Source organism: Schistocerca piceifrons, chromosome 3 (assembly GCF_021461385.2).
Source record: "Schistocerca piceifrons isolate TAMUIC-IGC-003096 chromosome 3, iqSchPice1.1, whole genome shotgun sequence".
Taxonomy (NCBI): Eukaryota; Metazoa; Arthropoda; class Insecta; order Orthoptera; family Acrididae; genus Schistocerca; species Schistocerca piceifrons.
Genome location: NC_060140.1, coordinates 167,550,281 through 167,574,258, shown reverse-complemented (window position 1 = coordinate 167,574,258; position 23,978 = coordinate 167,550,281). Strand labels below are relative to the sequence as shown.

At 40.2% G+C, this 23,978-nt stretch overlaps 1 protein-coding gene across 1 annotated transcript in view; it reads left to right on the top strand.

Moving 5' to 3' along the window:
* Window positions 1-22,778, top strand: part of LOC124788238 (NECAP-like protein CG9132) — a 30,805-nt gene extending 8,027 nt beyond the window's left edge. Inside the window, exons 4-5 of the mRNA XM_047255421.1 lie at window positions 7,307-7,590; window positions 18,605-22,778. Of these exons, the coding sequence (XP_047111377.1) occupies window positions 7,307-7,590; window positions 18,605-18,647 (327 nt within the window). The 3' untranslated portion in view covers window positions 18,648-22,778. The remainder of the gene's footprint in view (window positions 1-7,306; window positions 7,591-18,604) is intronic.
* Window positions 22,779-23,978: the final 1,200 nt, after the last annotated feature.

Here is a 23,978-nt window from a genome sequence, read left to right as displayed (position 1 = left end):
AAAGGTGGCAGGGTTAAAATACAGGGAGCGAAAGGCTATTTACAATTTGTACAGAAACCAGATGGCAGTTATAAGAGTCGAGGGGCATGAAAGGGAAGCAGTGGTTGGGAAAGGAGTGAGACAGGGTTGTAGCCTCTCCCCGATGTTATTCAATCTGTATATTGAGCAAGCAGTGAAGGAAACAAAAGAAAAATTCGGAGTAGGTATTAAAATTCATGGAGAAGAAGTAAAAACTTTGAGGTTCGCCGATGACATTGTAATTCTGTCAGAGACAGCAAAGGACTTGGAAGAGCAGTTGAACGGAATGGACAGTGTCTTGAAAGTGGGATATAAGATGAACATCAACAAAAGCAAAACGAGGATAATGGAATGTAGTCAAATTAAATCGGGTGATGCTGAGGGAATTAGATTAGGAAATGAGACACTTAAAGTAGTAAAGGAGTTTTGCTATTTAGGGAGTAAAATAACTGATAATGGTCGAAGTAGAGAGGATATAAAATGTAGACTGGCAATGGCAAGGAAAGCGTTTCTGAAGAAGAGAAATTTGTTAACATCGAGTATAGATTTAAGTGTCAGGAAATCGTTACTGGAAGTATTTGTATGGAGTGTAGCCATGTATGGAAGTGAAACATGGACGATAACTAGTATGGACAAGAAGAGAATAGAAGCTTTCGAAATGTGGTGCTACAGAAGAATGCTGAAGATAAGGTGGGTAGATCACATAACTAATGAGGAGGTATTGAATAGGATTGGGGAGAAGAGAAGTTTGTGACACAACTTGCCTAGAAGAAGGGATCGGTTGGTAGGACATGTTTTGAGGCATCAAGGGATCACAAATTTAGCATTCGAGGGCAGCGTGGAGGGTAAAAATCGTAGAGGGAGACCAAGAGATGAATACACTAAGCAGATTCAGAAGGATGTAGGTTGCAGTAGGTACTGGGAGATGAAGCAGCTTGCACAGGATAGAGTAACATGGAGAGCTGCATCAAACCAGTCTCAGGACTGAAGACCACAACAACAACAACAAAAACATCCTCCATTGGGACCTAACACTACAAACTGATGAAGAGCTGCTTACTAATCTGGCATGGTGTGGAGTCCATTTTGTGCACTACATCCGGAGGGGACCCAAGGATAATTGAGTTGATACTGGAGCTTTTGACATAGCCTTCAAAGGCAACATTTTGCCTGAGAAGATTATGGTCATGCATGGTCCATAGGTGTATTGTCAGGCCTTACTTTCCTCCTCCAATGAGATGTTTTAGGTGCCTAAGGTATGGATACATATCCTCCCGCTTTTCTGATATGGCTATCTGTAAGGCATGTGGATGGGCATCCCATGAGGACAGCGCTTGTGACCAGCCTCCTATATGTCCAGAACTGGATCCTCCTCATTCACTGTGATGCTCAGTGTTCAAAAGGGAAAAGAAAATTAAAGAGTATAAAATGCCTGACTGCCTGTCTTATGAAGATGAGAAGAAAAAGTTTGAAAGACTGCATCCGACTGATACAGTCTCAAATTTTAAGACTGTTGTCTCACAGTTCATACCCACGCAGTAAGGTCTCACATGGCCTCTCCTGGACATGGTCGTATTCCGGGGCTTGCCCTACAGTTGATGGAGGGGGAATGTCAGTTCCCTCGTACCCTACACCTGTAGCACCAGTGGTTCCCACACCATTGGTGAGGCCAAAGATGCCTTGAGGCCAAAGATGCCTTGTCATCATCTGGCCTCATCAGGAATGACACCTCTCAAGTTGCTACATCTCAAGACAAGGACCAGCAGCCATGGGCTGCAGGCTGAGGGAAATTATGGTCCTCTTCGCTCCTGGAAGATAAAAAGGGGAAATATTCACAGAAATCGATGTCTCACAGGGATGAGAACGATAAGCACAATGATAAACTACTTTCTGATGCCTCAAATGTTCTGGTCCACATCCCTGTAGCAGTCGAGCCCATGCACACTGACATCGGATCACACAATTAGGTGGACTGCGACCTGGCAGCGAAATAATTGCACCCATCTTTTCCGTTTGCCACTTTCTCAAATCTAATATCAATGCCAGTGCTCCTTCAGTGGAACTGTAACGGGTACTATTGCCACCTGACTGAACTTCCTCATTTAATGGCTACTTACTCCATTGTTGGCATAGCACTTCAGGAAACACCGTTCACAGCAACACACATCCCTCCTCTGAGAAACTACAAATCCTACTGTACCAATCATGTTCAAGTCAAGAAAGTGTCTGGTGGGCTCTGTACCCTTATACACTCTGGTACTTCCAATGAGGAGGTGCCACTTACCGCTGCACTAGATACTTTGGCCATTAGTGTCTACCTGTCAGTTCGGATTAAAATATTTAATGCTTATCTACCCCCAATTGGATCATTCCAGTGTCACAAGCTGTTACAGTTAGTGGAACAGCTACCTCCTCCCTTCCTGTTATTGGGAGACTTTAACGCTCATAATTCTTTGTGGCACTGCAACACTATATCGCAGAGGCTGAGTACTAGAACACCTCCTGTCAGGGTTGGATGTCTGCCTACTCAGCACTGGAGCTGCAACACATTTCAGTGCGGCCCATGGTACATACTCAATTATTGATCTTACAGTTTGGAGCCTGAGTGTCTTAAAACTGATTCAGTGGTGTGTCCATGGTGATCTTTGTAACAGCAACCATTTTCCTTTCATTCTCTCCCTCTCCACTCTTGTATATCTGGAGCATGCTCCACGTTGGCCACTTCAGAAAGCTGGCTGGCAGTCTTCCTCCTCTACAGCCACTTTTGCAGCCAGTTGTGCGACAGGTATTGACAAAGTGGTACAGGATACTATTGACAGTGTTATTCATGCTGTAGCAGAAACGATACCCTACTCCTCTGGATCCTCTTGATGGCTGCCGGTGCCGTAGGGGTCTCAAGATACAGCCACAGTTATCAGGGAGTGCTGCAGGGTACTTCAATGGCACACATGCCATCCCTTTGTGGATAATTTAATAGTATTCAAGAGACTCTGGGCGAGAGTGCAGTTTTTAATGAAGAAAAGAAAGCAGGAATCTTGGGAGCAATATGCATCGTCTATGCGATCCCACACTCAATCATCCCAAGCATAGGCTAAACTCCACTACATTTGTGGCATCCATGTCAGTGGTAACATCTTCTCTGATCCTGTGGTACTTGCTGAATGTGTTACATCACATTTTGCTGAAATGTCTGCTTGCAGTAATTACCATCCTCATTTTCTGACCCAGAAATATCATATTGAATGCCACATGCTATCCTTCCATGCCCATGGCGCTCTGTCATACAGTGCTCCTTTTAGTGAATGGGAGCCTCGCAGCACTTGGGCAGTGTGTCGAGATGCGGCTTCTTGATCCGAGAAAATCCACAACCAAATGCTCGAACATCTTCATGCTTGTAGCATGAAATGTATTCTTGGGCTTGTTAATCATATTTGGTGGGAAGGAGAATTTCCATTTCAGTGGTGGGAAGCTATTATTATTCCTGTCCTGAAACTGGGGAAGGACCCACATATTTTAACTAACTAACAGCCAGTCTCTCTCACAAATGGGCTGAATAAGCTAATCAAATGAATGGTCAACTACCTTCTTTGTTCGTGCCATGAAGCGGGAGGGCATATATCACAATTGCAAAGTGGCTTTCAGATTTTCCAGTCCACCATAGATCTGGTTCATCTGGAAACTGCATTGTGCAATGCTTTCACAGATTGCCAACACCTGATTGTTGTTTTCTTTGACCTACAGAAGGCATACAATACCACTTGGTGACATCATATCTTATCTGCACTTCATGAGGGGGTTTCTGGGGCAGTTGACCCATTTTTATCCAGAATTTCCTGTCTCTGACTTTTTTGACTATCAGCAACCAGTATGTACTGGAAACTCGAGTCCCTCAGGGATCGATCCTCAGCATAGCGCTGTTTGGTATTAGCATCAATGGTATCATAAATGCAGTGGGGCCCCACAGTTTCTCTCCATTGCCGTATGTGCATGATTTTTGCCTTTGCTACACCTGTGCATCACTGTGCTCCACTGAGCGCCAACTTTAGGGAGCTGTCTGGAGAGTACATGATTGAGCCATGAATCACAGTTGTCTGTTTCCTCCTGCAAAATGACAAGTTGTGCATTTTTGAAGACTACGGACTGCTTACCCACATACAGGAATTTATCTCAGTGACCAGTTACTTTGTGATGGAAGCTTTTCGTTACTTAGGTATTTTATTTGACAACAAGCTAACTTGGCTGTCGCATGTCCTCTGGCTCAATGCAACTTGTATGAAGAAGCTAAATGCTCTCTGATTTCTTAGTAACCTCTTGTGGGGGGTCAGTTTGCATAGTTCATCTGAGATTTTACAAAGTACTGATTTTACCGCTTGGCCTATCGGTTGGCAGCACCATCCATACCAGGCTTGCTGGACCCTGTTCACCACACTGGTGTGCAATTGGCAATGGGGGCCTTCCGTATGAGCCCTGCTGACAGCCTCCTCTTGGAAGTCTGTGACCCACCACTGTGGGCTAGATGACAGCAGCTTCAGGCAAATTACACAGTTCCAATCTGTCGGATGCCCACTGACCCATGTCACTCAACTGTCTTCCACAACTAACAGTCAAGATTGTTCGCGCATCACCCAAAACTGGGAAGACCAGCTGGGTTCTGACTCTATACCCTACTGAAGGACCTCAAACAGCCTCTTTTAGTCTGTCTTCATAGAGCTCTCTCTCGACACTCCCTGTGGTCTGTCCCCTGTCCTGTGATATGGATGGACCTCTTTTGTGGCCCCAAGAAGGATGCTGATTGTACCCTTCTGACACCTGTCGTCGTGGAGGTACGATTATTCTGCAAGGTGGCATGAGAAGCATTCTCTCTCAATGTATATACTGCAGAGTTGGTTGCCACATCAGGCTTTGCAGTATGTCAAATCCCTGGCCACAATGATCTATAGTGATTCTGTGAGCTGCTTAAAAGGCATATTCCTGTGCTATTCCAAAAATCTTGTGGTCGCCAACGTCCAGGACCTCCTCCTTGACGTCTACAGCTCTGGAAAGACACTGAGCCACATAAGCACCATGTAGCTAAAGATGCAACTATAGGAGATCAACTTGATGTCAGAACGCTGGCTACCAGCTTACAATCACAACTTTGATGCAATATTTTGATGCCCTGGGAATTGGAATGGCAGGCTACTATGACTCAAAACAAGTTGAGAGCTAGTAAAGGGTTCACTAATGTGTGACATACATCTTTCCAAGCCTCTTGGAAAGATGCTATTCTGTTGTGCTGACTATGCATTGGTAACGTAAGACTCACCCACAAGTTCCTTCTGTGTCTGGAGGATCCTTCTCACTGCATCTGCGGTAATCTACTGATGATGGCACATGTTCTTGTTGAGTGCGCCATGCTGGCCAATCTGTGGCACTCCCTCAAGTTGCCTACCTTACTACCTCGGATGCTTGTGGATGATGAGACAGTCACTACTAGAGTGTTATATTTCCTAAGGGAGAGTGATTTTTACACTAAACTATAATACTGTTCCACTTTAACTGTTAGCAGTGGTTGTGGGGGAAGAGCCACGTTCCCGCCACCTCTCCTGTAATGGGTATCCTCTATGTGTCTGCAGGTTACTTTCTCCCCTCTCCCCCACCTCGTTGTTCCTTTAGACCCTCATGTGCAAGCTACTGCATAAGTTATCTCTATTTTCTTTTACGTATCATGTTGCAACTATTATCGTGCCCATTTCCAACTCTTTGACTTGCTTAAATTGTTGGAAATGCCAAGTCCCCAATTTTCTCGTTTTTTACCTTCATATATGTTTCTCTCTTGAAAGGGACGGACTGATGACAGAGTAGTATAGTCCATTTAAACATACAATCGTCATCGTTAATATAAAAACTATCAGCCTTGTTTGTTTGAATAGATATCAGAAGATGCTCCATATGGATTTAGATCCCTCCAGCCTACTTCTGTTTCTTAAATTTTTCTGCCTCTCATATTTATGATTTGACATGGATGTATTTTTTATTAGTATACACTACAGAATTGACTGGTGTGGGGTGGTGATTCTTTTCGAAAGCCTGGAATTCTCAAGGAATTACATTTTACCTGAAAAATCTGGAAAATTTCAGGGAATTTCAGGAATTTTGTAAGATCACAGGGATTTTTGTATTTTTAACCTAACATTGGAATTCAGTTTTATTGAGGTTTATAAACAACAAAATTTAAAATACTCAGTATTTCAGAGTGTGTTAATTACTTGATATTAGTCCTTACAAATTATATCAATATTGAAAAGTTGGAATTACACTATAGTAGAGAGGAAAGAAAAGTCATTATTGAGAGACGCCAAGCAACCCCCCCTCCCTCCACCCCCACCCCACCTCAAACAGCCCCCTGCTAGTATGGCGGCACAACATTGGAAGCTTGGTGTTGAGTCTGTACATCTTTGGGAAATCAAGATAGAAAAAATGTTAATGACTTGCAGTATAACCTATTTAGATATTGAATTCTATATTTAAGTTTCACAGTTTTCAGATGTGCTTCATTGCCCATATGAATATCAGTTCTCTTTCAGCCCACATATCTTGTTACTACACTCAATAATAATGTTATGCAGAAATGAGTATGCATTGCCTATGTTACCCATTACTGGGATTAAATTCTAGCATAATTGCTATTCATATGGCAATAAATGTAATTTAACAATCAAAATAATCAATTGTTAACAATATAATGTAAATGGATAGATAAAAAAAGTACTCACCGTGTGGTGGCAGGAGAAAACGCACGCGCGAGCGCGCGCGCGCGCGCGCGCGCGCGCGCGCGCACACACACACACACACACACACACACACACACACACACACACACACACACACACACACACACACACAGGTTTAACTTTATCAAGCTTTCAGAGCCAGTGGATACTTCGTCTGGAGAAGAGTTGAAGGGGAAAGATGAGGGTTGAAGGAAAAGGACCGGAGAGGTTTAAGAAAAGGGCTACAGTTCAGAAAAGTCACCCAGAACCCTGAGTCAGGGGAGACCTACCGAAAGCGTTGAGAAGGAAAGAGTCTTTCCGAAACCTCTCCAATCCTTTTCTGTCACCCCTCTTCCTTCCCCTTCAACTTTTCTGCCAGAAGGAGCCACTGGCTCCGAAAGCTTGTAAAAGTTAAACCTTTTTGTGTGTGTGTTCTCCTGCTGCTGCTTGGTGATTAGATTTTTTTCATCTAATAAATGTAATTTGTCAGACATTACCAAACTAGTTCTGAGAATGCATTTTCTCTCTCTGTTCAGAAGAAAGATGGAACTGAAGTATCAAGTAGGCCAAAGCCTCGTGGTGTTGGTGGCAACAGCACAGGTATCCTCCCACCTCCTCCTGGTGGAGTTAAAATTGGGCCACCACCAGGAGCTCCGGCAAATGCGTCACGAGTGACGCCTGTTTCTTCTCCATCTCATCAGCCGAGACCTACTGCTGGAAATGATCTTCTGTGTGATTTGCCTGTTTCATCATCTCATGGTGCAACACCCCCAGAAGCTAACTGGGGTGAATTTGCTGCAGCAGGTACAACACAACCAAGGTAAGCTACTGATTTTGAAGATTCTAATGAGTGAATTTGAAGGTACTTATGGTCAAAAGCTTAAAGTAGATAATTGGGTGAGTAAGCAGATAAAATTTGTGGTAATACATGTCATTTGCCCTGAACATTTCCCCTTTGTTGTGCTAGAGTGAATCTGCACTTCTTCCAAAGTGCCCCCAGAGGTCTCACAACTCTTTCTGTGTGAATGTGATCGGCAGATGTGGGACCTTTGCAGTACTTCCGTTTCTGTTCTGCAAGTCTAAGCTGTGTTAAGTACCATATTTACGTATGGTTATCGGATTTCCTGTCACAGTAGCACAACAAACTATACAAAAAGAATGGCATTTTGGAGACATCTGTAATGCACGGTATTACTGAAACTACATATTTTCAGAATACACAAGTATAGATAAAATATTCAACAAATAAAGCACATTAGCTTTCTGGTATACGGCTCCACAAAAGTTGAATGCCCACTGCAAGTAATGGACCGAGATGGCTGTTTAGAGGACAATCTCGCCACAGCGTGAGCACGCCACCTGTCCCGCCGTGTGAATACGCTGGCTAGTAGTGTTCCTTGCGGCCGATATAAATACAGCCGCCCAGTGAATGGTCAGTCAGTTCTGTACTCGCATCTGATATTGATGGTTACTATTCTCGGACATCATTGTGACAAAGGTTTCCACTTTGCACTTAATTGTTTGTTGCTTTGGTCTTGTCCTTGTCCTTGTGTACTGTCTGCCATCAGTCAGTGATTTCTTGCTAGACTTCTGCTTGCTGATGTTTTCTATTCTGCGGCAGGCCCTTGCACCTCGCGGCTTCAGATGTTTCTTTCCTGAGTTCTGTTGCGTGCACCGATATTTGGCTGCTCACTGATACAGCAAGTGTCTGAAACACTGAAATTAAGATGGTGACTGTTTGAATTGCTGCTCAGAATGCAGCATCTCATTAATCAGCCCCATCACAAAATCAGAATAAATGAGATATTTTTATTAAAGGAGTACACAAAAGCCATGAAAAACATTCAGCTTGCAGCACAAATAAAATGAGGATAATGGGATGGCTAATTTCCCAAACGATATACTAACAAGCAAAGCCATGGTGAAGAAACTGAAGGCTCCAGTTTCCCCAAAAGGCACAGAACTGTAGTAACTAGTCATGTCTGCGGCACTCAATGAGGGAACTATTTCAGCACAGTTCTACCATGTGGGTAAGGTTTACCCACCTCAAAGAAAAAGTGATGTAATAATTCTTTTGGGCAATATGCTCAGTGAACATATACTTAGCTAAGTAACCCACAATACATGGGTGGTGGAATGTGTGTGTGTGTGTGTGTGTGTGTGTGTGTGTGAGAGAGAGAGAGAAAGAGAGAGAGAGAGAGAGAGAGAGAGAGAGAGAGAGAGAGAGAGAGGGGGGGGGGCCGGTGCGTGCACGTGCGTGCTTGTGCATGTGTCAGAGACGGTAATTTGTTGTCTAATTTGGTTGTTAGAGAGGAAGAAACTAGTTAGTCACTTCCAGTGTGGGTTCAGGAAGTATCATTGTACCCTACACAACTTGGCTCTTGTGGAGATAGCTGTGTGGGAGGCACCACTGATGCTATGAATAACATACCTGACTCACCGAACAGTCCAGTGAAGACTTCTTGACTATTTTATGATGTACTCCTCCTCCTGCTCCCCCTGCTGTCTTGCGTAAACAAATAGGTAGTTATGTTTAAGGTACTAGAGGTTGTAAGCTTGTACGCGTAAGGCAGGTTTTAATGGCATCATTCTCCAGTTTAATCAGTCAGGTATCAGAGCCTCATATTTTGTTAAAGACTCGCATGGCTCCTACACTTGCAGGAGCTTAAAAGTATGAGCACTTTAATAAAGATTTAGGCATTTTAAAATACTTCAGTAGGAAGGTCTGAGTTGCAGACAGATCTAGTCTACAATAATTTTGTAAGTTTGTCCACTCCCATCTAGACGGTTGAGTATACAATTTATGGGTCAGCGTCACCTCTGTACTGAAAGATCTTGGACACAAAACACCATGCACACACCAGACTGCAAACAGTGGCTTACAGAACAAGCCCTACCCCCAGCGTCCATGTCAAAGCTAGTGAGTCACTGCTATCACTCCTAAGCATGTGACATGCCTTTAAAGCAGGGATGTCCAACCTTTTAGCTTATCTGGACTGCACCAGAAGAAGAAGAAGAAGAAGAAGAAGAAGAAGAAGACAATGAAAAGTATTTTTGTATTAAAATTAATATATTCTACTTAGCACTAACAACAACCGCTGGGGGAGGGGGGAAGGGAATGGACCAGTGAGAGAATAGCATCATGTAGTGTGACTTTCAAATTGAATATATTCAATTTGTCATCCAATTTTCAATTAACATAAATGGAATTTTATGGATAATTTTTTTCTGTTCGTGTGATATATTCTCACTTCTTGGGCCGCTTTAATAATTGCTTTGAGTTGCATGCAGTCCATGGGTTTGGACACCCCTGCCTTAAAACTTAATCAGTCAGAGAATCTCCAGTGTCATGGACATAAGGGAAAGAGAGTGGTTGGAAATGAGTGAAAATAAACTTTGGACAGTTAAACAGACTACTAAACAGTGGCGCACTTCCATCAAGTCAAGCGGATCATTTTAGCTTAGCTCACCTGACCTCTGTGGATAGCATTACCCATTGACCCATGTAACCTGTTCCTGTGTGTTAGGATCCTCCAGAATGTAATGCATCTGATGTTAATGTTATAGGTGTGATACTGTAACTAAATATTTTTTGTATGCTGATCAGCGAGCATTGAATATTGTGGCTGTAGGTATCCCCTTTATTTTAAGTGGTAATTGGACGACTGTAGCATGGGTTTTAAAGTTTTGTGAGGAATCTGTGTTAGAGAGCAGTGTTCAATGACTGTGTTGCTGGCTCCTTTCCATTTTTTATATTGATGGTTAGCTAGCCTCATGTGTCTCGAGAAAGCTTTAGTGCTTTTATCCAACTAACTTCATTTTACGCAGTATTATTTTATAAGACTGCCATAATTTTGAGTGGTGGAACATAATGCTTAAGCATGCATGGTCTCTCTCTCTCTCTCTCTCTCTCTCTCTCTCTCTCTCTCTCTCTCTCACACACACACACACACACACACACACACACACACACACACACACACACATTTTGTTTTTTATTTTAATATATGTCTTATTTTAAATTATGAATTGTTCTAATTACTTAAATAGTAAATTTGTGTTTGTTTTAGGCTGGGTTGCCGAAAATACTTTCTTAACTTGAGACAGTACTAAATGGGTCAGTTTGACATTTGGTAGGTGTTTGCTCTCCCCACAGGTCTTACGCAGAGGGGCAGCCATTCATGCCCATCTAAGTATGACATTGTCAAAAACCTGTTAATATATTTCTACAATACACATCCACAGTATCATTATTTGTAAGGAAATACCTCTTTGATCAGTAAATAGAAAACTCACGTTCACATTCATATTTACCAAGGGCACTGGTGATCAAGCCTATAGGCATTCATCATCCTTTTGATGTATGAACTGCACCAGGAAGGGCACCCAGTGTGGCACGTTAGTAATCATCTTTGCGTGACAATCTTGATTTCTGCTACTGGGAAATCACCAACAGGTAGTTAGTCATTCATGAGAATGATAGAGAAGATGAGGAGAGGGAAGAACTGTCATTGCCAAAGCTGCAAACTCTCCATGTTAAACCATGTAACATTTACCTTCCTTCCGGCTCAGATGCTGTGCCAGGTGGCTGTTATGAAACTCATAAACAGCAACTTTCAGTTGAAATGGGTGACACCCTGGCAGATAATCTGCAGTGAAATGGAATACTCTCTTTCAAGCTGATGGCCATGAAGCCCTAGTAGTCTCCTCATAGAAAGGGTAATTAGGTGATTATGGTGCTATTTCAGCACTACAGCATTCTTGCATTTGGCTCCGCAGTGGGAGAAACAACAGCAGCATTGGAATAGAGGTAAATATTCTCTACAGTACCTAGTTTGTACGTAGCAAAAACAGACCCATTTGTTCCAACAGACATTGAGGATAAATTTGGAGAGGTAGCAGCATCAGATAAGATGCAGAGCATCTTTCTCCTGACTGAAGCAGAGGACTGTTCAGTTGTGAAATTTACTTTTTGTGTGTGTGTGTGTGTGTGTGTGTGTCTGTTGGTTGTTACTATTATCCCTTACATAAATCTCAAACATAGTGCAGGGGATAATTTTCCACCATGACTTGATTCTGCAATTGGACAAGGAATTAGATACTAACATGGAATGGGAGGGGAGTTACATTTTCGCCTCCATATTTATAAAGAGCCAAAAGACAGAACAAATGCTCCCTTGTTCATGTAACTATCATTTTAGTATCACATTTCCAAAACAAAGTAAATATTATGGATGGACTACCATTGCGTTGTCAGGCCGTATCTATTACTAATAACAGAGTGTTTCAACGCCTTTTCATTTGCCGCACAACATTCCGGTTATCTCATGAGCCCATCCATGGTAACTGTTGACACGCCCAACGCAATAGAATACTTTATGGACGCACTCCAACCTTCCTTAACTGCCAGGGTGAATGCCACTTACTCACCAATGTACACAATTAACAAAAACTAGTGTAACATTTCAGGATATAAGACACTAAATCGATCGTTGCACATCAACATTATAAAGTAGTGTAAATACCTTCACACTGTCAGAATAGCTGGCTTTGCAACACTTGCTCAGATGAACCCAAGCCATCAGCACACTCGTACATGGCTCCTCAGTCCACCAGCATCAGCTGGAGAAGTAGCACACTCCTCTGGTGTCTCCCAATAGAAGGATACACTCTGGGAAAGCCTCTTCCCAGAATTGTACAGGGTCATGTCCCTACAACTACCAGTAACTGAAGGAGCTGAGCATTGTGAATTAGAGGTCTGTCTGTTCTTCCCCTTTACCTGATCTTAAAATGAATAAACACCTTCAGCACTAAACATCTTAAAAAGATGCAAAAGAAAAAAAAAGTGGAACAACTTACATATGAAGGTGAATCTGGTGTTACTGTTATGCTGGACCCCTCCCTCCTCACCTGGTTCTTAACCAAAGTTTGTAGACATTGTAGATATTAACAGGTGCCAAATGATGATTGTGGGGCATAACCTGTCTGTCTCCTCCCCTCTACTACAACACCCACAGTACAATCATTTTGTGGAACTATATTGCATATTATTGCAACCTCTCTGAACTGCAACAGCTATTGTCACTCTACTTGGCAGTCTGTGTAGCCCTACAATAAATGTGGTTCTCTTGAAAGCAGTACCTTACCCTCAAAAGTTATCATTCCTACTGCAAATTCTCTGCCACCCCTGAGAGACTATAGGAGGGTTCTCTATGCACAGACATTCATAGTAATGAGTGTCTATGGATGGTCTACATTTACATTTACACTCTGCAAACCACCATGAGGTGCATGGAAATAGGTATGTCCCATTGTATCAGTTATTAGGGTTTCTTCCTGTTCCATTAGTGTATGGAGCATGGGAAGAATGATTGTTTGAATGCCTCTGTGCATGCAGTAATTATTCTAATCTTATCTCCATGATCCCGATGTGAGGGATGCACATATGGTTTTAGTATGTTTGTAGAGTAATCATTTAAGGCCGGTTTTTGAAACTTTGTCAATAGAATTTCTTGGTTAGTTTACATCTATCTTCAAGTGTCTTCCAGTTCAGTTCCCTGTGACACTCTCCAACAGATTAAACAAACCTGTGACTATTTGTGGTGCCCTTATCTATATACATTCAGTATACCCTGTTAGTCCTATGTGGTATGGGCTTCATGCACTTGCGCAGTGTTCTAGAACTGGTCACACAAGTGATATGTAAGCAGTCTTGGCAATCTCCTTTGTAGAGTGATTACATTACCCCGGTATCCTACCAATAACCAAAGTCTGGCACCTGCTTTACCCATGAGTGAACCTATGTAACCATTCCATTTCATACCCCTGTAAAGTGTTACACCCTGGTATTTGTATGAGTCAGCCGATTCCAGCAGTGACTCATTGATATTGTAGTAGTAGGTTACTACTTCCTTTTTTGTAACGTGCACAATTTTACATTTCTGAACGTTTAGAGCAAGTTGTCAGTCTCTGTGCCATGTTGACATCTTATCAACATCTGACTGAATATTTATGCAACTTCTCTCAAATATTACTTCGTTATAAATAACTGCATCATCTGCAAAAAGCCTTATTTTACTGTTAATATTGTCCGCTAGGTCATTAATATACAACGTGGATAGCAAGGGTCCCAACACACTTCCCTGGGACACACCTGAAGTTGCTTTTACATCTGACAATGACTGTCCATCCAAGAAAATGTGCTGTGTCCTGTGTACCACGAAGTCCTCAATCCAGTTAAAAGTTTCACTTGATACTCCATATGATTGTACTTTTGGCAATAAGTGTAGGTGCAGTACTGAGTCGAATGCTTTTCAAATCAAGAAATAGAGCACATACCTGGTTGTCATGATCCAAAGCTTTCATTATGTCGTGAGAAAAGTGCCAGCTGGGTTTCACATGATCGATGTTTTTGAAATCCTGGCAGGTTGGCATTGAAGAGGTCATTCTGTTAAAGATATCTCATTATATTTGAGCTCATAATATGTTCTAAGATTCTGCAACCAATTGATGTCAAGAATATTGGATTATAGTTTTGTGGATCATTTCTACTGTCCTTGTAGGTAGATATGATCTATGCGTTTTTCCAACACCTGGGCATGGCTTTTTGACAGAGGGGTTTATGATGGATTACAGTTGGAAGAGGGGCTAGCTCAGCCGCATTTTCATAATAGAATTTGACAGGGACTACATCGGCCCCTGGAGCTTTGTTCAATTTGAATGATTTCAGCCGTTTCCAAACACCACTGACTCTAATAGTTATTTCATTCGTCTTTTTGGTGGTGTGAGGATTAAATTGGGGAAATTTGCTTGGCTCCATTTGAAAATGGAGTTAGGCATTTCAGCTTTTGCTTCGCTAGCCTCAATTTTAGTTCCTGTCTCATTTGTTAAGGACTGGACACTAATTTTGGAGCCGCTAACAGCCTCTACATATGACCAGAATTTCTTTGGGTTCTGTGAAAGATCACTTGACAATATTCTGCTGCAGTAGTCATTGAAGGCAACATGCATTGCTTTTTTGATAGCCAAATGAATTTTATCCAGCGTCTATCTATCTATAGCCCTACTATGTAGTAATCTCTGTTTCTTTAGAAGTTTCTTTACAGTGGCTGTATACCATGGAGGTTCCCTCCGATTATGAACTGTTCTGCTGGGTACATGTCAATCCTGTGCATGGTCAATTATTCTTTCAAACTTGAGCCAGAGTTCCTCTACATGCTTCTGCCCTGTGCTGAATGTTTCAAGTTCCTCATTAAGATATGACAATACTGATTTTTTATCTAGTTTACTGAACTTACGTCTTTCTGCTTGTTTTAGTTTTCCTTTGTACTTTGGTAATCATTGATGCACAAGCTGCATCATGGTCACTGATATCAGTTTCGGTGTGGACATCCTCAAAGAGGACATGTCTTTTTTGTTGCAATTAGATCCATCTTGAGTTGAGTTCCTATCTGTTCTATGTAGTTTTCGTAGAAGGCATTTAGTAAACTTCCACAGGATATCTTACCACACCCCCACCATGAACAAAACTGCAATTTTCCCAATTAATCATTGTATGATTAAAGTTTCCACAGATGATCACAGTATGATTGGGAACTTACCTATAAGTGAACGGAGATTTTCTCTAAAAGTTTTTGGTTACATCAGGAGATGAGTCAGGTGGGCAATAGGAGGATACCATTAGCATTTTAGGCCCAACCCTGATCCTGAGTCTTGTCCATACACTCTCACATGCAGTTCCAGTTTCTACCTCAGTGGATTTGCCTGTACTTTCGATAAACGCTTAAATTTTCCCCCTAAAATCTCACTACCACTTTCAGGTTTCAACCAGCTTTTTGCACCTTGTATTAAGTGATCTTCAAACTCTGGCACCTTATTGCGAATGCTTCAGCAGTTAACTATTAAGATTTTAATACTCTCACTTGTTGGAGGCATTTCTTTCGATCTTACACCGATACTTCTCTGTTTCCTATAGCTGTCGTTATCTGGATTGGATGGAGTGTCGCCTAATCTTAAAAACCTCTTGTGTGCATCCCACACTCAGTCAGCTATCTGAGTAGCAGCATCTGATGTGTAGTGCACACCTGACCTAATTAGGAGCACCCTACAGTTCTAAACCCTATGGTGCAAGTCCAGGAAGTTGCAGCTTAGCTTGTCACAGAACTTTCAAATGTGTGTTTCAGTCCTTCCACTTCACTCAGAACCAAAGGGCCACGGTCAGTTCTGGGGACAATGCTGCAAATTGTGAGCTGCTTTGAAATTCCATAAACAAGGCTGGTCTTCTCAGCCATCTCTGCCAGTCACTGGAGTGACCCAAGAATGCCCTCAGATCCCAGATGACATGTTGATGAGGCCCTCAGGCATACATGCTGTGCACATGGTGTCCTATTCTGTCCCTTCCTGCAGTTTCCCTAAGGAGTACCATCACTCGCCGTATGACATCTAGATCCACCATTGACATGCTACTTGCAGTCAAATGGATGGGAAATGACATATTTTGTACTTTCTGCAGAGGAGACAGGAACCACAGGAGGTACAGTAACATCTATCCATTTTAGTGCAGCTGACAGCATGTTCATGATCATTGATCTTGTAATTTCTACACCCATTCTTGTTAACTTGATACAGTTCTCTGTGCATGATGATCTGTGCACCATGGACCACTTTCCAGCTAGTTTAAAATATGTTTCACAGAAAAGCATTAAGCTCTAATTTTTTAGCCATACAGCTTGTGCCACACCACAATAAGGCATTGGTCTTATTGCTTCTAGGCAACAGATGTCGGATACATGGTTTGACAACGCCATCGTCTTTGTGACGGGTAGATCCAATTCTTCATTGTGGAGTAAGGCTGCGTACTGGCACCGTGTATACAAGTCCCTTTTTCAGTCTTTTGGCAGAATATAAGTTCCTACTTGTGCAGTTTCAACACTACCAATTGCTATTCCAATTATGCAACTGCTTCTGCCAATTTGCGAGCCATTTGAATTGTGTGATTATTTTTTCCTCCCAGGTGAACAAATTCCTCTGATAATTAACCTGGAGTAGGTCCACCCTGGTGTTAAGCAAGACCACACATCCATTTTGACTTTTGACCTATTCTGAGAGCCTATTTCCTGACGTAGCTTCTTCTGAGTTCTCGACGAACACCAAAGTGCTGCAGTGATTGATAGTGATAGCTCTAAAAGTGCAGCAAAGACTTGATAAGCTTCCACACACACTGAAGGCCATGTGCAACAGTTTACCAGATCCCCGTACACCTTCACGGCCGAACTCATCAAGATGAAAACTGGCAGCTGATTTTTGGTATGCAGTGACTCCGTGAATAGTCTGCAGGCTATTGACTGATGCTACCCTCACCAACAGGTAAAGACCACTATCCACAGCCTCCTTTACAATCTCAGCTTTACTGCTTGCTCATGTGTTTTTATGTAGATCCAAGTCATGTGGAACTACCAGGGAATGAGGTAGCTGATCGATGAAGTGACCATGTGGGCAGCATTAATAGTAGGGATACTGGGCATTAATTTGTGAGCATATGTGAGACTTGTGACCCATCACATTTGGAACAAACTACACATCATGAAGGAGGCCACAACAGTGTTGGATTGCTCCTTCCTTTTGTTCTGGAAAGAGCCTTATTCGAGCTTCATATTAGTGACACCTGTCTGACAGTTTTGTCTTGTGCAATGAGACAACCTCTCCTCCTTACCCATTGAAACTGCAATGCTTCACTGACATAGCTCACATCCTTGCAGTGTGTCCTATCCTTACAGCAGTCTGACAAACACAGTCTTAAGGATTTCTTAACCTTGTATTCCCTGCTGGTGGAAGGCCAGGGTCAGGGGCAGGGACACAGAAAACGTGGGAGGGAGGGTGGGAGTGAGTGAGTGGCAGAGAGATGGCAGAGGGAGGGCCGACTGGCCTTTCCTCTCAGTATGCTCGCGTCAAGGATACAGAGTTTTGTGAAGAGTGACTCTCTCCACCAGTTGTGCCCCACTGCACATCAGCCTCTGATCTTCTCACTAATTCCTGTGATTACTTTTAACTCTTAAGATTGTTAATGTGCTGGATGTCCCTGCCCCACTATTTTCTGTACGCCATATAACACCAAATAGGCAGTATTTGCTTCAGATTGGGAACACTGTTTGCTGTGGAATTACGCGTTGAATGAGGGACTGATGACCTTGTAGTTTGGTCCTTTAATCTGCCATACATTCAATAACTTACTAGCCATAGAACCCCAGTGACCTTCTTTACTCAGAAAAATGTAAAACTTGCACTGTTAGCTTACTTGTTATTGATAAAAACATTATCACCTCTATAAAGAAACACCTACTGCTATTGTGCAGCATAGAGCTAAGATAGGGATACTCTGAAATGAATTTTATTTGGCTGTCTGTAGAGCAGTGTTAAAGCCTTCACTGACTAACACGGTAGAATTGTATCAAAAGATTTGTCACAAAACCAAAGAAATTATGGTCTATAAAAAATGAAATGATTCTGGCCTCACACCTGACTGATAAATGTAAAATTTCAATGCAAATTACATAAGTGCTCCCACTTACACTTTACTTGAAAAATGAGTATGAAGACTCCTTAGTTACCTTTAATGGTCTCACATTTATGCACATTTGATTGGTTAGTATTGTGTCTGTCTTGGAAATGCAGCAAGCTAGTGTGTTCCATGGATGAAACGGGGGGGGCTTATAAGATGATATATTGGCATGCTTTGTTTTGTTTACTTACAGGAATAGTTTGTTATGTATATGTACAGAACAACATATTTATTATGCTAAAGTATTTCACTGAAAAAAATGTGGAATTTTTTTCAGTCCTTCCCAGTCCAGTGCAAATTCCAATTGGGTCCAATTTTGAGAAGATCTGCCTTCAGAGAAACAGCAGCTTGATGTTGAATGGATCGTGGTTCATTCATAACTTAAAATAAACATGATTAGGATAATTTATAGCTAAAAATAGCTATCTTAGTGTAATATTGTGAAGGGAATCTATCACACAGATGAAATATAATCTGATACAGTGTTAATAAAATTACAGGAAGAATTGTTATAAAGTTGAAAACCTATTGAAAAAATTAAATTATATTTTATGTGTTAAAATTCAGTTTTGTATGTTTAGAGAGATATATATTTACCTGTGTATATACACACATACGTACATAAAAATTATAGTGTTGCTGTCTCACATGAGTAGAAAATTTATGGTTATACAATCAATATGGCTGTTACGCTAAACTGTGGAAATTTTTGAAAAATAATTGATAGTTGAGTTACTTTATTACAGTTGGCAGTTAAATATCAAGGGGTAAAATTGTTAATAAAGATCACACATGAAAAACTAATAGTTATATAGCTTCAGTTTATATTTTAGCGTCAGTTTATTGTTTCTGCAGAGAGTAATCATATTCAAAACAGAAAACTTGAAGGATAAAATGGAAAAATCATGTCAGTGCTTCTTGCTTTCTTCCATTTCTGCTAAATTCTAGCAGTACGGTGCAGGCATTTGGTGAAGTATCTATTATGATTACTGCTAAAAAAGATTATGTGAATCTTTTGTTTTTGCTCCCCTGTTGGCTAAGATCGTTACTGTATCTGAAATATGCTCAGTGCACACATTTGTTATCGAATACAAAATACAATAATTTAAGTTTTCATCATTTTTAAACACCTTTGTCTGCATCTACATTATTACTTTGGCGTAATATTATATAATAAAGTATACTCCAGAAAATTATTTTCAGACTTTTAGATATTGACTTGCTTTATAAATTATTCGTACAAGAACTGGAGATCTGCATTAATGAAGCAAGCACTGAAATTTTGAAACAGTGATAATTGTCTGATTACAATCTTCAATATATATTTAACCACCATTGTACCCAGAAGAGATCAAAAATGAAAGCCTATTGTGTGTTCATGAGCACACACTAGTTTTCTGTCAATTCTTGTAAAACATAAATATCTTTAAAATGGTGCTGTTGTTATTGCTTTGCTGTAGAATTTGTATTCTTTGTTTAACAACTGAACCAGTGGTGAAATAATAATCATTTTGACATTGCTGACAGTATCAATTGATTTTTCTAACACTGGGTGACATGCTACAAAATTACTGCTTCAACTTTGATTGTTTAAAAATTATTATGTTTGCACAATAGGCTTTCACCTGATTTTGAAAATGTACACGCTACTTACAAGTGTAACAGGATAAAGATTACTTGACAATATTGATTTCATATTACAAAAACATTTTCACATCATCCTGTACAATATCATACTAGATGTCAACTTGAAAATATTATTATAAAATGTTACAATATTAATCATTGAAGCTTTGTAATGTAAAACATTAGTTTTAACTAAGTCATATCTTATGTCACACTGTTGTTCTTGTCAAATATTTACATTACTGACATCTTGTGATGTAGTTACCAGCGGAGGTTTACCATAGGGTCAAATAACTGGGGTGACCACAATAACAAAATACTGTTGTTCCAATCAGGTATCTTCACTGCACACTTTTGATTGCAGCAATTGCTCCATGAAATTGGAAGTCTCACACAGTGATGCATTGGATTAAGGGTTCCTAAAATGAAAAATAGGGGAGATATTTACTTAAGAATTGTATTGTACAGGTGGGTTTCAGAGATCAGTATTGAAGTCGTAATGTATGAATACCAGTTCTGATGCGTCGGGTGGTTTGCCTTTCAAGTGGTGACAGCGGAAGCTGCAAAAATGAATGACGAGAAAAGTTCAAAGATACAAAACAGGCAGGTGCTAGCAGACAAGTAATGCATGGGTACATTGAAGTAAGATTTATGCTGTTGGCAGGAAGAACAACTAGAACTGGTGATTATTTGACAAGTTGCAGATTTAATTTACCTACAGCTTGGGAAATTTGTTCAAGAAAAAGCTACTCTGGTATGGTAGATTTTATGATTAGTTACATCTCCTAAGTTTCACTGGAAACAGTGTAATGCAGTCCATGTATGTCTACCAGATAGTCTGCAGTGGTATTAAAATCTCTTTTTACAATCCATATGTCCTCGCAATGCAGGGGTAAGAATAGATCTTCTTGGCTATACAAGAAAATATTACTGTGACCAGCAACTTCACCCCCAATATCAGTATGTCAGCTATAATCTCTATGGTTCTGAAATCTGAGTCAAATGGGCTGAAATGTTAACGAATGATTCTCTCACTTTCTGTTTTTGTTGTAACAGCCAGACATTTCCTTGCAGTACTAGGGGACAATGTGAAGTACTCATATTTGGGGCACAATTCTGTTGATTTTGTGATAAGGTGACATTTTGCTAGTAATGCTATTAAAATGATTGGCTGTATTGCTTTGCAAGGAACTCCTCCTTTTACTTTCCTCTGGTGCTAGTCAGTGGAAGTAATAATCATTGGTTTAGTGTTACTTAGGTCTATCTTTGCCTTGGAGCATGTAACATCTGTGTGCATGTTTGCCCTAACAGTACTTGTAATTGAAGATAGCATACTCTTGGGCACAGATGAGAGGCAGAACTGTCTGTTTTAACCCCTATATTTTTTTTGCATTTTACCCCCTATATTTTTGCATTTTGTGCAGTGTGGCAGGAGTTGATATTTCAAAATCATCCCTATAATTTGGTGATTAAATTTTTTGTATATGAAAAGACAAGTCAAACATTAAAATGGATCTCGCACATGGCGAATCTTCCTCACCATGCTCCAAGATGTCTTAGTCTGTCAGGTCTTGACTCTCATTTTGGTTGTTGTTACTGTCTACAAAAAACAGTGGTGTCCTTCATGCCTTATTGTACAGATTAGAACAAAATGAAGTTTAGTGGTTAGGATACTGAACATAAATGGGACTCTTAGTTACCTCCGTTGTCTGCAGAACTAGTAATTTACTTGTGTGACTGAATTGCTTTGTCCTGTGAGTACAATGAGGGATGCATTGGTATGTAATTATCATTTTTGTGTATGTGCCTGCAGTGTGGATGCGTGGAGATAGGAGTAATGTTTTTCAATGTTTAAAATAATAATTGTACTATAATTTATAATTATTGTTTCTGGTGGACACGTTCTATATCTCTTAATAGACTGAGTTTGTTTCTGGAAACATTGTTGTTACTACAGTTTTTTGATACATACCTTGACTAAGAGCTGAAGATTAGGTAATTTATTTCTTTGTAGGTATTGTCTTTGTTGGTTCAGTTCCTGTGAATTCTTATACCTATATCTAGTGCTTGTATACTGTGGCGGTGGCCTAGTTTTTGTGTGACTGCTACAAAAATGTACGTTTTCTAAAGAGTTACTTAAATTTTGCTATATATTGAGAACTATGTTATCAAGCAGTAGCAAATAACCAGTACAGTCACGTGTTTCGCAGGAAGAGGTTCTTCTTCCCCCATTTTTATTTTCTATTCTCCCAATTACTTTGAATGTATTTGATGGTACCATTGTATGTTTCCTATGATTGGTTATGTATCAAGCACTCCTTACTGGGGCAAAAGTTGTCTTTTTTAATAACAGATTTTCTTTTCAAATCTCAACTCACATTCCATACTAAATGTGAAAAGTGCTGCACTTATGTCTAGTCACTGATATTTAATCATGTAAACGAACTGCTTTGTAATTATGTGTTCACAAGTGTTTTAAATACATTTGATAATATACTGTGTATCAGTCATTTTAACATTGATGGCCTATAACAGGTATGTATGTGTTTGCATGTAAAGCTTGTCAATCTGAATTAATAAATGTGTGATGGTTATGAGTTCAAGAATAAAATTATTTTCCTGTTGCGTTGAGTCTTGCAGCTATAATTAAATAAATGAACAACTTATTCTGTGTAAATCAGTGGTTCAGTCATATGCAACACAAGTTTACAATCATTTGAAAGAATTAAAGGTTTTGTTTATTATAAATGATAAAAAATTTTGATTTGTACTGTCATTTTAATATATGATTACTTAATGTACCCTCAAAAAATAAGCCTCACTGCAAAAATAAACAGATATTTGTTTGTTATTTTATTATTATTATTATTATTATTATTATTATTATTATTATTATTATTAACAACAGCAGCAACACTGCCATCAGCAGCTGCTGCTGCTGCCACCACCACTGCCGCTCCTCCTCTTCCTCCTCCTCCTCATTTGAATGTATGTTCAGTACCTGAGTATGTGTTCTTCAAAATGGTATAGATATAGATTTTTACAGACCAAGTAGTAGTTTTAAACTGTGTACACATTTAGCGGAAATTCACCATACCTGTTTCCAAACTATGACCCTTATTCTAAAAGGCATGGGCAACGGGTGCTGGTTTTCACTGAGATATTAAGAACATTTCCTAATTGTCTTCCTAATGATGAGACCGAATGTCAGTTAAGTAATCATCCAGCAAGGCTGAAAATAAATATTTCTTGATTTTAATATCTGACTTTGAATGGAAAAATGAAGTATAATCATGAAGTCAGTTTTTTTCTGGAGCTTCTGCTAGCAAGTATGAATTACTTTGAATTACTTTGAATTGTCAGTCCTCTTGATGTTGGTTGTTCTGTCCTGGCACATATTTATTTATCTCCTTGTTCAGTCTGGTGTTCATGATTGTGGTACTATTATCAATTGTCTTGTTCTAGGAAAAGCTTTGAAAACCAGAAGTTGTTAAGAATTTGAAGAGAGTGCGGAAACTGAAAAGCACTCCTACAGTTAGATTGTCAGTAGTAGTCTAAAAGTTGGCCATCCTTTTACTAGCCATGTGACACATCAGCAGAAACAAGTGAAAACTTCAAAGAGAACCTTAGTTCAATAAACATACACTTGTTTCTCTATTCTACTGTAATGGTTGAGGTAACGAGCAATCTGAAATTTTTGGAGAAATTTCTGTTACATAAATGAAAAATGAGACAAAACTTGCTCTGACACAATTGTATGAAAACTGCCTGGACAGATAATTCAGAACATCAGATTTTTTGGATCTATCAGATTTTTTGTTGACAAATATGACTACTTTGAGAACTGGGTTAATGGAACATGTTCACTGTTAAGTTCCTGCCAGCAGTGTGTCATCTGTATGTGGTATGTGGCACCTCAGTCACAGCAGGGCTAGCCATTTCCTAATTTATTGTTTCTGCTACGCTAAATAATAATTTTTGTGTATTTGTTAATTCGTTTTTAAAATACTTTACAGTAAAGAAAA